The sequence below is a fragment of the Vigna unguiculata genome, chromosome 9 (assembly GCF_037176805.1).
Source record: "Vigna unguiculata cultivar grain cowpea cultivar isolate G323 ecotype 2 chromosome 9, ASM3717680v1, whole genome shotgun sequence".
Taxonomy (NCBI): domain Eukaryota; kingdom Viridiplantae; phylum Streptophyta; class Magnoliopsida; order Fabales; family Fabaceae; genus Vigna; species Vigna unguiculata.
The window spans coordinates 5,374,329-5,388,315 of NC_140800.1; the positions used below are offsets into that span (position 1 = coordinate 5,374,329).

The 13,987-nt window shown below is 36.2% G+C and overlaps 2 protein-coding genes across 3 annotated transcripts; both read left to right on the top strand.

The window, feature by feature from the left end:
- The first annotated feature begins 1,417 nt into the window (after positions 1 to 1,417).
- LOC114195914 (RAF-like serine/threonine-protein kinase 20) lies at positions 1,418 to 10,001 on the top strand. Of its 2 annotated transcripts, XM_028086361.2 has the most exons (11): positions 1,418 to 1,599; positions 1,692 to 1,844; positions 1,934 to 5,204; positions 5,304 to 5,482; positions 6,041 to 6,109; positions 6,202 to 6,354; positions 6,445 to 6,608; positions 7,200 to 7,347; positions 7,924 to 8,046; positions 8,152 to 8,239; positions 8,331 to 10,001. In XM_028086361.2, the coding sequence occupies exons 3-11, from the start codon at positions 2,060 to 2,062 to the stop codon at positions 8,546 to 8,548; spliced, it is 4,287 nt and encodes a 1,428-aa protein (XP_027942162.1). In that variant the 5' UTR covers positions 1,418 to 1,599; positions 1,692 to 1,844; positions 1,934 to 2,059; the 3' UTR covers positions 8,549 to 10,001. The 2 variants fall into 2 exon arrangements, with proteins under 2 accessions (XP_027942162.1, XP_027942161.1); XM_028086360.2 differs by having other exon boundaries at positions 1,418 to 1,844.
- LOC114195916 (uncharacterized) lies at positions 9,425 to 10,001 on the top strand. Its single transcript, XM_028086362.2, has one exon. It carries the CDS (start codon positions 9,425 to 9,427, stop codon positions 9,905 to 9,907), a length of 483 nt encoding a protein of 160 aa, XP_027942163.1. The 3' UTR covers positions 9,908 to 10,001.
- Positions 10,002 to 13,987: the final 3,986 nt, after the last annotated feature.

Genomic DNA, 13,987 nt, shown 5'->3' on the forward strand with positions numbered 1-13,987 from the left:
AATTATTTTTTCAAACATATGCTAAAATATTTTAAAATACAATATTTTTCTCAATCAATATAGAAAAATTTAAGTTAATATTAATATGATTTAATTTAAATTTACTTTTAATTAAGTTTTTTGCACATTCAATCTGGTATTTTAGATTTGTGGGTCAAATTAATGAAAATATCTTTTTAAATATGGATTCTTAATTTTTTAATTGTTAATTATTAATGTTTATTTCAATTTTAAAATAGCATTAATTTTTATAAATATTTCTAATGTAAAAGTGGCAAAATAGATTATAGTTTGCATGATTACTATGTCAAATTTAGTGGACTAGATTGAAATTTTAAACCGTGAACCTGGTTTAGTTAATTCGTCAAACTAAGGAACCAACTATAGGTAACAACGAGCTAACTTAGTAATCGACTTTTTCTAAATTAAAAATTAAGATAATTTTTTTTTAAATATTACATTTTTATATTATATTATTTTAATGTATTATATATATATATATATATATATATATATATATATATATATATATATATATATATATATATATATAAAGGAAGATAATACATTGATAAAGTTTTCTTACAAACTAAACTTTGACAAATAACTGATAAAAAACTATAAAGTTTTATTATTTTATTATCTTAACTTCCATTAAAAAATAAAAAAGTTACTCTATTTGATAATTTGTCAATCAAATATTTGTTAAAAAATTATTTTCCATATATAATTGGGACCAATGCGCTCAGTAAATAGTGAATATTGTTGGTTGCCAAACTAATAATTTTTTAATTGTGAAGATTTTATTTTATTAGATAGAAATAATTTACCTTTATGATTGTCATAAATATATATCAATATTTGGCTTAAATAGTTTACAGTTTTAATACATATTTATTTTTATCTTAAGTACCTAACTGTTTTCTTATTCAGAATTAAATATCTAATAAAATTAAATATTTTTATGTTGATTAAATTAAAATGTACTTGATATAATTTAAAATAATAAAAAATAATAAAAATAATATATGCAATGATAATACATGTCATTACATAATAAAGAAAAACAAAAAAATATTAATAAAAAATGTAAGTAAAACTTTTTTTTGAAACTGAAACTAATATTTTATAATTGATTAGATATTTAATTTAAAAGTAATGATCGAATACTCAAAATAAAAAATAAATATATATAGAGAACTAAAAATTGTCTAAACTGTAACATGGCTAAAAATGATTTAAAAAATAGAAATGAAATGATAATGAAAAAAAGAATAAAATAAAGAGAGAGAATAGTTGGTGTGGTGTGAGATTTGGTGGGGGAGAGACACGAGGCCCCATCAACACTCTCTTGGGTAGATGCAAACATGTCACCATAAATCATTTTCTTCTCCCCAAATTCATTAGACTCTGCATGAAGCGGTCCACTCCACGTGCCCCCACTCTCTCTCCCTCTCTCTCTCTCCCTCTCTCTCTCTCCATTCTTCTTTCCTTCTTTGCTTCTCTTCTCCACCGCCGTTTCCCACACTTTCTCACTTTCCCGGCAAAAATGTAACTGCACGCGTTTTGCATGCCACCGCACGCTCTGCCACTGTGCTTGTTAGTTTCTAACCGAATGGTTTTTGTCTTCTCATTTAAATAATAACAAAAAAGCAACACAGAGAGTAACTGAGTGAAGACTACAATTACAGTGAAAAGTCCTCCGAAACCCCTCAATTTTTTCGGGAAGACGCGATTTGTTTTGTCCTCTGGCGCATTCGAAACTGCACCGACTCCCGCGGTGTTTTTGTTTATCTCTTTTATTCTCTCTCTTCTCACTCTCACACTGCACCGCTTAAAATTTGGTATTCTCTCTTTCTCTTTCAATTTAATGTGTTTTTTGTTGTGTGTCTATTTGACTAGGGTTTTAAACTGCGTGTGTTTTTGTTTTCAGGATTTGACATCGAGCTCTAAGCGCCAATCCATTATTGCCTCTCTAATTCTCAGGTTTTTGTCTTCGATTTGCGTGCTTCTTTTATTGATCGGCGGTTTTCTTTGTGATTTTGAGTTTTCAGTAGTTATGGCGTTTGAGCAAACCTCTGTTCCTGGCGGCGATGTTGTGCGGCCACTGAATTCAGTAGCGCGTAGTGTGGCGGAAGAGTCTCTCGTTTTGCCGGTGTCTACGGCGGTTCCTGGCGCGGTGCCGATTTTCTATCCTGCGTCTGTCTCTGATGCTGGCTTGGTTGGAATGGGGTATGGGAATGTGACTTCGGGAGGTGGCGGTGGTGCTGCCACGTGGTGTGTGCGTCCCGCTGTGCCAATTCATAATCATAATCCCTCTGTGAATCCTGCTGTTGGGTTTGTTCACGCTCCTAGTTTTCCCAATAGGGTTGGTGCTGTTGGTGGCAATGCTGTTGATGTTTCGAGTAGTTTTGTGGCTGCTAGCCATGGGTTTCCTATGAATTTGGGGGGTAACTGGGTTGCATCGGGTAATGGCTTGGATAGTATTAATAATAATGATGTTAATAATAGTAATAATAACAATAATAATGCTGTTCCGGGGAACAACAGAGTCATTAGCAATTCTGGTGATCATGTTTGTGGTGTTGGGGTTGGTTCCATTTCCAATACACCTTCAAGCCAGCGGACAGATCAGACGAATGAGGAGGGTGGGGATGATTCGATTTCAGGGCGGAAAATGAAGTTGATGTGCAGTTATGGTGGGAAGATTTTGCCTAGGCCCAGTGATGGGATGTTGAGATATGTCGGAGGGCAGACAAGGATCATAAGTGTTAAGAGAGATGTGAGTTTTAACGATTTGGTGCAGAAGATGGTTAGTACATTTGGGCAGAATGGGGTTATCAAATATCAGCTCCCTGACGAGGATCTGGATGCATTGGTTTCGGTTTCCTGCCCTGATGATCTGGAGAATATGATGGAGGAGTATGAGAGGTTGATTGAGAGGTCTCCTGACGGTTCTCCCAAGTTAAGGGTCTTTCTTCTTTCTGCTTCAGAACTTGATCCTTCTGGTGTAGCACAGTTTGTAAATTTGCATGATGGTGGACTGAAATATGTTGAAGCTGTGAATGGAATTGCTGATGGGATTGGTGGCAAACTAACCAGGAAAGCGAGTTATACAAGCGCAGTATCTACACAGAATTCTGATTTTAGCGGGATAGATGCTCTTGATAGCTTGAATGCTGCTCAAGGGGATGTCAGTGGGGTACCTGTACCTATGCCCAGTTCTTTATCACCTGAGGGGATCGTGGTTGCTTCTCATGATGGTACTTCAAATTCTGTGGTTCCTGAGCCTGGTACATCTTACACAGAGGCCTCTGCGGTTCCAATGGGCATTCCTGTAAGTAATTCTGGTCCAACTCACATTCCACCTCTCCAGAATGAGGTTGAGTTAGAAAAGTCTGTACCTGTTACTTTTTCTCAGCCTCAATTTGGGTTGCAACAATCTGGTTTGGAAATTCCACCATCTGCACCTTTGCAAACTTCTGTTGATCATCGCCAGGAGGTTATGAACCATGCAGATTATGTCCAGCTGCCTCCCCATATGGGATTCCTGAATCCTCAACTTCTGGGTAAGCCTGGCTCCATCTACTCCCAACATCAATTTCATGACAATACTTCTCGTTTTGGGTCCCATCAGGTAATCCCTGCAGTGCAAATGACCATGACTCAGCCATTTTCTCATGCTGGTTTAAGACCTAGTGTTATTCAACCACAACCATTCATGCAACCTCAGCAAAACCGTTTGGACCATTATATTGATGAAAATGCTTCAGGGCTAAGGATTCACCAGGTTCCTGCTGAACAAAGTTACAAAACATTTCAGGTTCAAGTCCCTTTTGGTGGTAATTATCGTTGGGTTCAGGTTCCTTCAGCAGAGCATGTGATCTTTTCTGATGCATTCGTACCTCAACAACCAATGATGATCCCTGAGAAACTCCAACGAGTGGAGGACTGTTATATGTGTCAGAAAAAGCTGCCTCATGCACATTCAGATCCTGTGGTTCAGGATCAGCGAAATAGCTGTGCTGGTCCAATTTCTGATTCAATCCCAAGTTTCTATAGTCTCCCTACGGAGGACAATTCTAGGGCTCAAGCAACAAATATGGTTTTGGTGTCTGCACCAATGAAGGAAGACAGTGTTGAACAAGCAGTTGTGACCAGACCCAATGTCCTTAGCAAATTAGATACTCCTGCTGGAGCAGCTTGTACAGACACAACTGGTCTTTCTTTGGAGCTTGAAGGTGAGACAGCTTTTATACAAAAGCTGGACAGGTCTGATCATTCCAGGAATGCAGTTAACCAGGAAACAGTTGTAAGAACAGGAGAAAGACAGTTGCCAAGTGATGGGCTGATGGGAACAGCACCGTATTCTTATCGAGATGATATCACCCGCCAGCATATGGTGCCACTTGAAAGCAGGTCTAAAGAGGATTCTCTTGTGAATAAACCTGTTAGTAATGATATACCTTTAGTTGTTGGCACATCTGTTGAAAATTCTGATTGTATGGTTAAAGAATGTCCAATAGAATATACAAATGAACTTCCTAGCACTACTTCAAAAGCAGATGCCATGGAGAATTGGATAGCACAAGATCTTCTCAAACCTATTGATGGAAGAATAGACAACCTGAAAATAGGTAATCCTGAAAATTTTCTAAATAATGATAAATTTGATTACGGCACTCAACATGTTGCAGAGAAGAAAGGGGTGCCTCTAGATAACAACCTTGGGAAGTCAAATTTGATCACTGATGCTGATCAAATTAATATGATGGATATGCTTCCTAGTTCTACAGTGGAAATTTCATATGGGAATAATTCCAGGCCAGTGGAATATAATGAGGTTATACAACCCTCTGTTTGGGGCATACCTGGATCAAATCCTCAGCCAAAGAGTGGAAACCATCTCAGGGAGGATGCAGTTTTATCTTCAGTTCCTCCATCTGCTAGATTTGGAGAGGTGAAGGATTCTTCAAACTCACTTTTTAGCAATCAGGATCTATGGAATATACACAGTTCATACTTTCCACCTCCGAGACCTAACAAAGTTGCATTGAAGAAAGAAACCTATTCAAATAAGGATCAACTTGGTGAGAATCTTGGCTTCAACGGGGAACAAAATTTAGAAGCTCAAATAGACAATGACCTCTATCAGACACTCAAACAGAATTTAACTTTGGAAGAAGCTCGACCTGCCGCCAAGAGTATGTAGACTTGTTCACACCTTAAATGAGTTTATATTTATCATATCTAATTTTAACCTTTTGACACATAGTCATTGTGTTTTGGTTTCTTCATTGAAGTCTCATCAGAAGACCGACAACTTCAAGCCGTTGCTGAAGGTTTAGCTGCTTCCGTTCTGCACTCGAGCACTTCTTCAAATCTTGATTTGAATGCCAAAGATGTGTCCCATCATGAGGACGTTGGCGATGGAGATGTTCAAAATAATCTAATAGATATACAGCATAAAGATAAAATTCAGGTGACATTTCTCGCACACTCCTTGGTATTGTAGGAATAGTTTTTATAATAATAATATATTTGTCTACCTCCTCCATCCTACTTTCCAATCGGTGTGGCAAAAAAAGCGTACCTGCCTGTACTTGTCCCATCATGATATTGATTGTGATCGGGTGCCTGCCATGGACCCAATCCCACTTTGATAATAAAACAATAGTATTTGTTAAATTGTAAAGTCAAGCTTACATATTTCTTTGTAGTAACAATATGTTCTTAAATTTCTTATTTTCTTGTTTAGTTTTCGACTTTAGTTTTATCGGGATGACACAAAACGGGACAAGATTGGGTATCAATGTTTTCATGTCTGACTGTCAGGGAAGGATGTGGATTCATGGGTGGTTTTTGGAGGTGTATGTGAGGAGGGAAAAACTCACCCTATTCCCATTGCTGCCCTTATTTGGATGTTCTTTTTCTCACTTTCATTATTATTGGTAGTATTGATAGTTTTTGTTATCATTATCATCATCATTATAATAATGACAATGATAATAATAAATGCAAATATTTATTTTCCTCTCAGGATCTCAAAAGCAAGCTCCCAGAGAAATTAAATTTTGGCTTTCCAGTATCAGATGTTGGAGCTTTGCAGGTTGAATGTTTTCTTTTGCATGTGTTGTCTCTTCTATGGTTTCATTTTTTCCAACTAAGCTGAGCTAAAACCTTAACTTGCGATTTGACTAGGTTATAAAAAATTGTGACCTTGAAGAGCTGATAGAGTTGGGTTCTGGGACCTTTGGGACTGTATATCATGGAAAATGGAGGGGCACTGATGTTGCAATAAAGCGGATTAATGATAGGTGTTTTGCAGGAAAACATTCGGAGCAAGAGCGCCTGGTCTGTTTCTCATCATTAATTGTTCTATTTCCCACTTTGGTTTTGCCATCCAACGAACTGACTGACGTTGTTCATGATTTATACATCCAGAGAGCAGACTTTTGGAATGAGGCAATCAAGCTTGCTGACTTGCATCATCCAAATGTGGTAGCATTCTATGGTGTTGTGCTTGATGGCCCCGGAGGTTCCGTGGCAACAGTGACGGAGTATATGGTTAATGGTTCTCTAAGAAATGCATTGCAGAAGAATGGGAGGTACTTGTAATGTATTTGTATATGTGCATGTCCCAAGGTGCATGCTCACAACCATCTGTTGATTGATTTCCATTACTCTGATTCAATGCATAATTGTGTTCTTAACAGTAAATTGATAGGCCATAGTAAATGTTTATTGAAGGAGAGGTAAATAGATGGACTGGGGAATGGGCCCTGGAGACAGGAGCAAATCAGGTTAAGGGTGTTTAGTAACGAGCCGCCAGGTTTTGCTGGTGACAATGAGAGAGTGATGGATTGAAATCTGGGAATCATGAGTATATGGAGAAGGAGAAGGTTAACCAAATGAGGGGGGGGGGGGGGGGGGGGGGTGGGGAGGGGCGGGGGGCAGTGTTGCAGGGCGTTGTTTGGGCGTTTGTGTCTTGGTATTGGGAGGTTTGGGTTTGAGCAGAGTTCGTACTCTCTCAGTTGGAGTGTCAATGTTTATCTTTATTTTTCAGTATTTCTACTGTTTCATTAGTGATAGGTGTTCTGTGAAGTTGTAGTGAGCTATCTTAAAACAACGTTCAGTTTCTTTTCTACTTTATTCCTCTGGTTGCTATCATAATTGTTTGATTTATGTGATAATATCAGGAATCTTGACAAACGCAAGCGGCTGTTGATTGCCATGGATGTGGCCTTTGGCATGGAGTACTTGCATGGAAAAAATATAGTACACTTTGACTTGAAAAGTGACAACTTGCTCGTGAATCTCCGAGATCCACACCGTCCAATATGCAAGGTTGAAATATTTTATTCTTGTGGTCATATTTGAAATCTTGTTCTGTATTTATTCAAACTAGAGATGCATACACTATGTTGTAAATAAGGAAATGAATGATTTGCGGACCAATTTCCTTGGATCCAGGTTTATTAATGATTTATAATTACCTCCACCACTGTAACATTTTTTCTATCAAAATTTTTCTTAACGAGGTAATGTTACGTGCTTTCTTGGTCCACACGGCACCACGCATAGCATAGAGCACTTGAATACATGGCCTGTTTGTTAAGATTGCATAAAAAGTGATTTATTTTTTAGAGTTTTATGTGAGGGAAAAGTAGTTTTTTGCTTTTTTTTACGAGGAGTTTAATGGTATGCAACGACGGTGTAAATATATTTTACATAACTACTCAAAATTAACATAAAGTGGTTTCCTATAGATTATTTTTTTCTTCTTCGAAAGCTTAAACAAACCCATAAAATTATTGAAGTGATATTTTAGAAGTAAAGATGATTCCCTCTTAAAAATGTCGATACAAATGGGCTCATACATTTTTGTATCCCAGTAATCGGCCCTTCTGACTTTCATTTCAGGTTGGTGATTTGGGTCTGTCCAAAGTAAAATGCCAGACTTTAATATCCGGCGGAGTTAGAGGAACTCTACCTTGGATGGCCCCAGAACTACTGAATGGGAGCAGTAGTCTTGTATCAGAGAAGGTTTATTTTGTGCTTTAACTTGTTAGAAACATTGATTTATTTTTATTCTTCCTTCGTATTTTGTCATGCTATAAACAGTTTCGCTTCTCATATTTATCGTTATAGGTTGATGTGTTTTCGTTTGGTATTGTTATGTGGGAACTGCTCACGGGAGAAGAGCCGTATGCTGATTTGCACTATGGGGCCATTATAGGTAGTTTAGTCCAAATGTTGAATCCATACGTAGCCTTTTATTCACTAGATTTTTGTTATACTGAGATTTTGGTTTTTCAAACATAATTCAGGTGGTATAGTAAACAACACTTTAAGACCTCCAGTACCAGAATCTTGCGATCCAGAATGGAGACTGCTAATGGAGATGTGCTGGTCATCAGAACCATCAGAAAGACCTTCTTTCACTGAGATTGCCAATGGATTACGTTCCATGGCAACCAAGATTTCTCCTAAAGGACAAAATCAACAGCAGCAACCTGCCTCATCGCTGAGTCAAGCGCAGAAATAATTTCCAACAACTGCAGTGTGCTTAATTCCTGTTTTGGATCTGATTTGTGTTTTTCGTCGATTCTGTGGATCAATCCTTTGTTGAATATATACAATAGAAAACGTTTGCAATTTTCAGACAGACGGTAAGGTAAGGTTAATAGTTGTCGGTCCTTTTAGCACTGCTACATATTCTTGTATTACACCCAAAACTCGGTGAATATCATGGGTCGTACTAGTTAACAGAAAAAGAAAGATATTGATTTTTTTTTTTTAATTTTTTTATAGAGGTTGTAAAGATGGACATTGTAAAGAGTTAAAAAACACTTAACAGTAATGTTGTTACGGTTACTGTTTTGAAGTGATTATTTTGATTTTGATAGAAAGGGAAGAATTTTAAGTGATTACATGATCCTTACTAGTGGTGTGTTATTGTATGTGTTGACCTAGTACCTTTTCTTTTCTCGAACTATTTGTGAAGTGTATGCCTCGACAACTAAATTTCTTTGGTACCACTACTCTATGAATGGACGTGGGAGCCACCAACAGCTGGGCATGACACAGCTTACCGTTGGGTCGGCTATATCCTTTCCGTTAGGTGTGGTGTGGGGCACATGAAATTGAATTCATATATTATACTACCATTTTCATTCTTCATTTACTTTTCCTTTTCTAGTATTTAATTATATTATTGTGTCTTGAGTGACGGACACGCCAATTGCCAATCATCGGGTGAAACCGTCCCTGGCGATTCCAAACTTCACAATGGTTTCCTTTTTTTATTAATATTTTTTAGTTGGAGATGTTAAAGACAGCTGTACTGTAGCTTCATTTTTCTTTGCACCTCTCTCTTTCTCTCTCCTCCGATCTTTATAATCATGACCTGTGTGTTGAAGCTATGTACATAATTAAAGCTCCAACCCTTGCAAACTGTTCATTCTCTGAAAATATGGGTGGTTCAGAGGGGAGGCCATTGGTTGAGGCAGTGGAACAGAAGGAAGATTTTTACGAGCAGCAAGAGGAGGCGAGTGGATGTGGGTATGGATGCTTTGGGAGTTTTGGTTTGAGTTGGTGTAGAGGAGGCCGTGAAGAAGTTAAGGGCTTAGTAGAGCAAAGGGGTGATTCGTGGGTGGGTTGCAAATTGAGGAATATGAAGGAGTTTACAGAAGTGATTGCAGGTCCCAAGTGGAAAACATTCATTAGAAAGATAAGCGGGTATGGGAGGAAGCAGCAGAAGAACAGATTTCAGTATGATGAACACAGCTATGCTCTCAACTTCAATAGTGGGGCTCAGAGTGAAGATGATGATATGCCTCCCACTTTCTCTGCTAGATTTAGTGCTCCTTTTCCTTCTGTTCGACGCCAAACTGAACAACAATGATTTCTTCCTGCTTCTTTCTCCACATTCTATTGCTCAACTTGTTAGTGTTTTTAATCAATCATTCATTATGTAAAGATCATTCTTTTTGTTCAAACTGTTTTTCCTTTCCCTTTTAACCGAACAATGTTTTCACAAGAAATAGGACATGACTCTCCCATTCAATGAAAGGGAAAGATGTGGATGGAGACAGTAAAGATAGATGATTAGATAAAGTTGTGAAGAGATGTATTATTATTGAGGAGGTAACATGTTCCAATCAAAGACGTTGAAAACAAACAAATAACGCAAACGAATCTTAAGGTATGGTTCTGTTATGTTGTAGAAAGCCATATGGAAACTATGCCCCTCATGAAATCTTATCCGAGATGTCACTGCTTAAAAGAATAACACAGATTAGCATAATAGTTAGCATGTATTTTGTCTTTTAAAAATACGGAATAGAGAGAAACATTATTTAAACTTTTTTAAATAATAATTTATGTATATAAAATAATCATAAAAATTATTTGTTATTAATTTTTATAATTTTAAATTATATAACAGGTGTGTTTGAAATATTTTATCAAAAGAAAAAATTATAATAAAATAAGTATATAAAACAGTTAGTAAAACATTTAATTTTTTATTAATTATTAGTTATTAAAATATATAAAAGAATTTTCTATTCAACGTATATATTTTATATTCTTATTTTATCTTTAATCATATTTTAAAATTAAAAAAATAAACTATATATTAAATTAGTTTATTTAGAAATAAAGACTAAAGAATTGGTTAGCCAATACTGAAAGTAAAAGAAATAAATAAAAAATACAAAAATACAAAATTCATAATGGTTATCGATTATTATTAATTTTATATAAAAATTAAATAAAACAAAAAAGACTACAATTTAAAGAATTAAATAAATTAAGAAATTAATTTTCAAATAAATAAACTGAAATTAAAAAATTATGAAATCATTTACACATATATGTAATAATATATAAATACGATTGTGATATTTCATTTAAATAGAATAAATCTACTAAATAAAATATCGTATAATTATAATATTAAAAGAGCATACGAGATGAACAATATATAAGAATTTACCATTACAGTCATCCATAAGTATACTTAGGAAAGGTAACTAAGACACACCACAATGCCATGAACAAAACATAAACAAAAGTTTAACAGTTATCCAAAATGTTCGCTCAAAGAGTAAGATAATACATAGGCAACAATGCCTTAAAAGAGTACTCAGAGGAAAGAGATCCAACCCAAGATTATCTACATTGTAGAATTTCCATCACCCTGGTGATTACTAGGGCTTCCACATATGCTCCCATCAATAAATTGATGATCATTGCAAAAGGAGAAAGCCACACACAAAACACACAAACAAACAGAAAGGGTAAGCTAGAGTATAAAGAAAATGATCTGAACAAGTTATAGCAAACAAATACTTGAAACAATTCACAAGCATGCAACAAATACTTGAAACAATTCACAAGCATGCAACAAGGTAGGCATACAATCATGTTATAACAAACAAGCAGGACTCTAAGACTCAATTATCCGGATACATATAATAAGATCAGATTCACTGGATGCTTGCACTTGTGGTGGCCTCTATTGCTCTGCAGAGCTATTGCCAGTGGGTTTCACCCTACCACACACAAGGTTAGCCTTCAAACATTTAAGGCCATTATCCTGCCAAAGACTAGGGCCTTTCGCTACTCTCACCACTTGAATCAGTCTGCTCTACATGAGACTAACTAATTCTTTAGAGTTTCGGGATACAATCCTTACTTGAATCCTTATCTTAATTATATACACTACACACCACCATAAGATCTCCCCACGAGACTCATGGAATTACGTCTATCTCATACTAGATACACGTTCCTCATGCCATAACCACAACCTTTTATCTCAAACATCAAAATCTCATGCCAAAACACCACCAACCAACCAATCCATGACTTATTTCATACCAAGCATAACAATTTCAATTCATAAAATCAAATAACACATGCATATTCACATACTCCATGCTTTAAAAAGCGTAATCCAACCGATCATGCAACCAACAACCCAAACATAAAAGAGAACAACGTTAGAGCACGTCCTTGCATTAGCCTTGCTCAAGCTAAGAGCCCTCGCTCAAGCGAGAGAAGTTGCCTTGCTCAAGCTACAGGCTCTCGCTTAGGCGAGACTACAAACAGAGGGTCCTGGAAGGTTTCGTGAGTTCTCGCTTAGGCGACGCCCTATCGCTTGAGCGAGATGGTTCGTCGCTCAAAACGAAGTCCTTCGCCTGAGAGAGTACTCGAGTAGAAACCTAGGTGAGTTTTTGCTATTCTCGCCTAAGCGAGACGAGCTCGCTTGGGCAAAAATATCAGTTCTCCCCCACTATTCCACACATACAAAACCATAAATAGTCCAACAATCAATACAGTTCAGTCTCAACGAGCACATGCATTTTCCAATCGTTTTATGCATAAAACAGAAGCGGAAACAAGCAACATACTTCACAAACCCGAAGAAGAGACCTAGCTTCCCTTACCTGGAAAATGCTAACAAATAGAACAGTAACCCATGGGAAGAGCAATAGGGCCTGGAGCAATTTAAGGAGCTGAAAGCAAACACACACAGAGTCGAGAATGAGGTTCTAGGGAGGACCCAAGACAGAACTAGAGCATCTGAACCAGAAAAGAGAAAGAATAAAGTTGAAGCTCAACTTACTTGGAGGTAGAATGGGCTTAGCTAGCTTGGAGACAGAAAGATATTGTGTCCTAGCAGAGCTCTCTAGTTTCTGCAGTGAGAGGGAGGAGAACAATTTTCTGGAAAAAAGGGCAGAATGAGAATGAGTGGGGCTGAGTGAGGGGTTTCTGGAGGTCCCCTAATGGGCTGACCTTGGGCCCACGAAAAGGCCAGGCCCAAACCACTTTAGACCAGAAAAATGGGGCTTACAATCTCCCTAATAACAAAAATTTTCGACCTAAAAAATTAAGACTTACCAGAAAAGATGCGGATATGACTTCCTCATATACTCCTCTAGCTCCCACGTAGAGTCACCTGTCATTCGGTCCTAGATGACCTTGACCCGACTGATAGCTTTTCCCTTGAGCTCCCACATAGTGTACCCTTAATTTTTGTAGAATTTAAATATATTGATCAAATATGAAATTAAGATAAATAAATTTATGAATAATAAATTTTATATAAATTAATTTTATGGATGTTATGACTGAAAATGCATGTGTATGAAAATTGTATTTATAGATAAAAATTTATGTGGGCAATACAAATTTATTTTTGGGTTTCCATATAGTTTAAACATACTTATGGTACTTTAAAATAGAGTAAAGAGCCAAACTTGATAGTTTGTCGTGTTATTATACCTGTAAATAAGAATTGTGCAAGCAAATAGTTTGAGGTCTACCCTAATGATATGATCTTTGTTATATTTTATAATGTTTTCTATATCTTACCTGTAAATAAGAATTGTGCAAGCAAATAGTTTGAGGTCTACCCTAATGATATGATCTTTGTTATATTTTATAATGTTTTCTATATCTTGATATAACTTGTTATAATAGCTATACATGTTGATGTCTACATAGTTGCTAGATTAATTTAAAACCTATAATATTTTTCAAAAAAAAAAGGAAAAAGAAAAGGAGAATGATACATGATGTTCTTAATTATAGATTGACCGGATTATACATGATCATCTTAATTGTAGCTTGATTGGATGATACATGATAACCTTTATCTTGATTGGATGATACTTGATCATCTTTATATTGACCAGTTGAAACTTTATCATCTTTATCTTGATCAAATGATACTTGATCACCTTTAGATTGATACATGATCATCTTTATCTGGATGATACTTTTATCATTTTTTATCTTGATCAGATCATACTTGATAATCTTTAGGTTGATCAGATGATACTTGATCATCTTTAGGTTGATTGGCTGATACTTGATCATCTTTAGTTTAATCAGATGATACTTGATCATCTTTAACTTATAAGTTGATACTTTAATAATCTCATTTATACATGTTTTATTGAATAAAAACTTT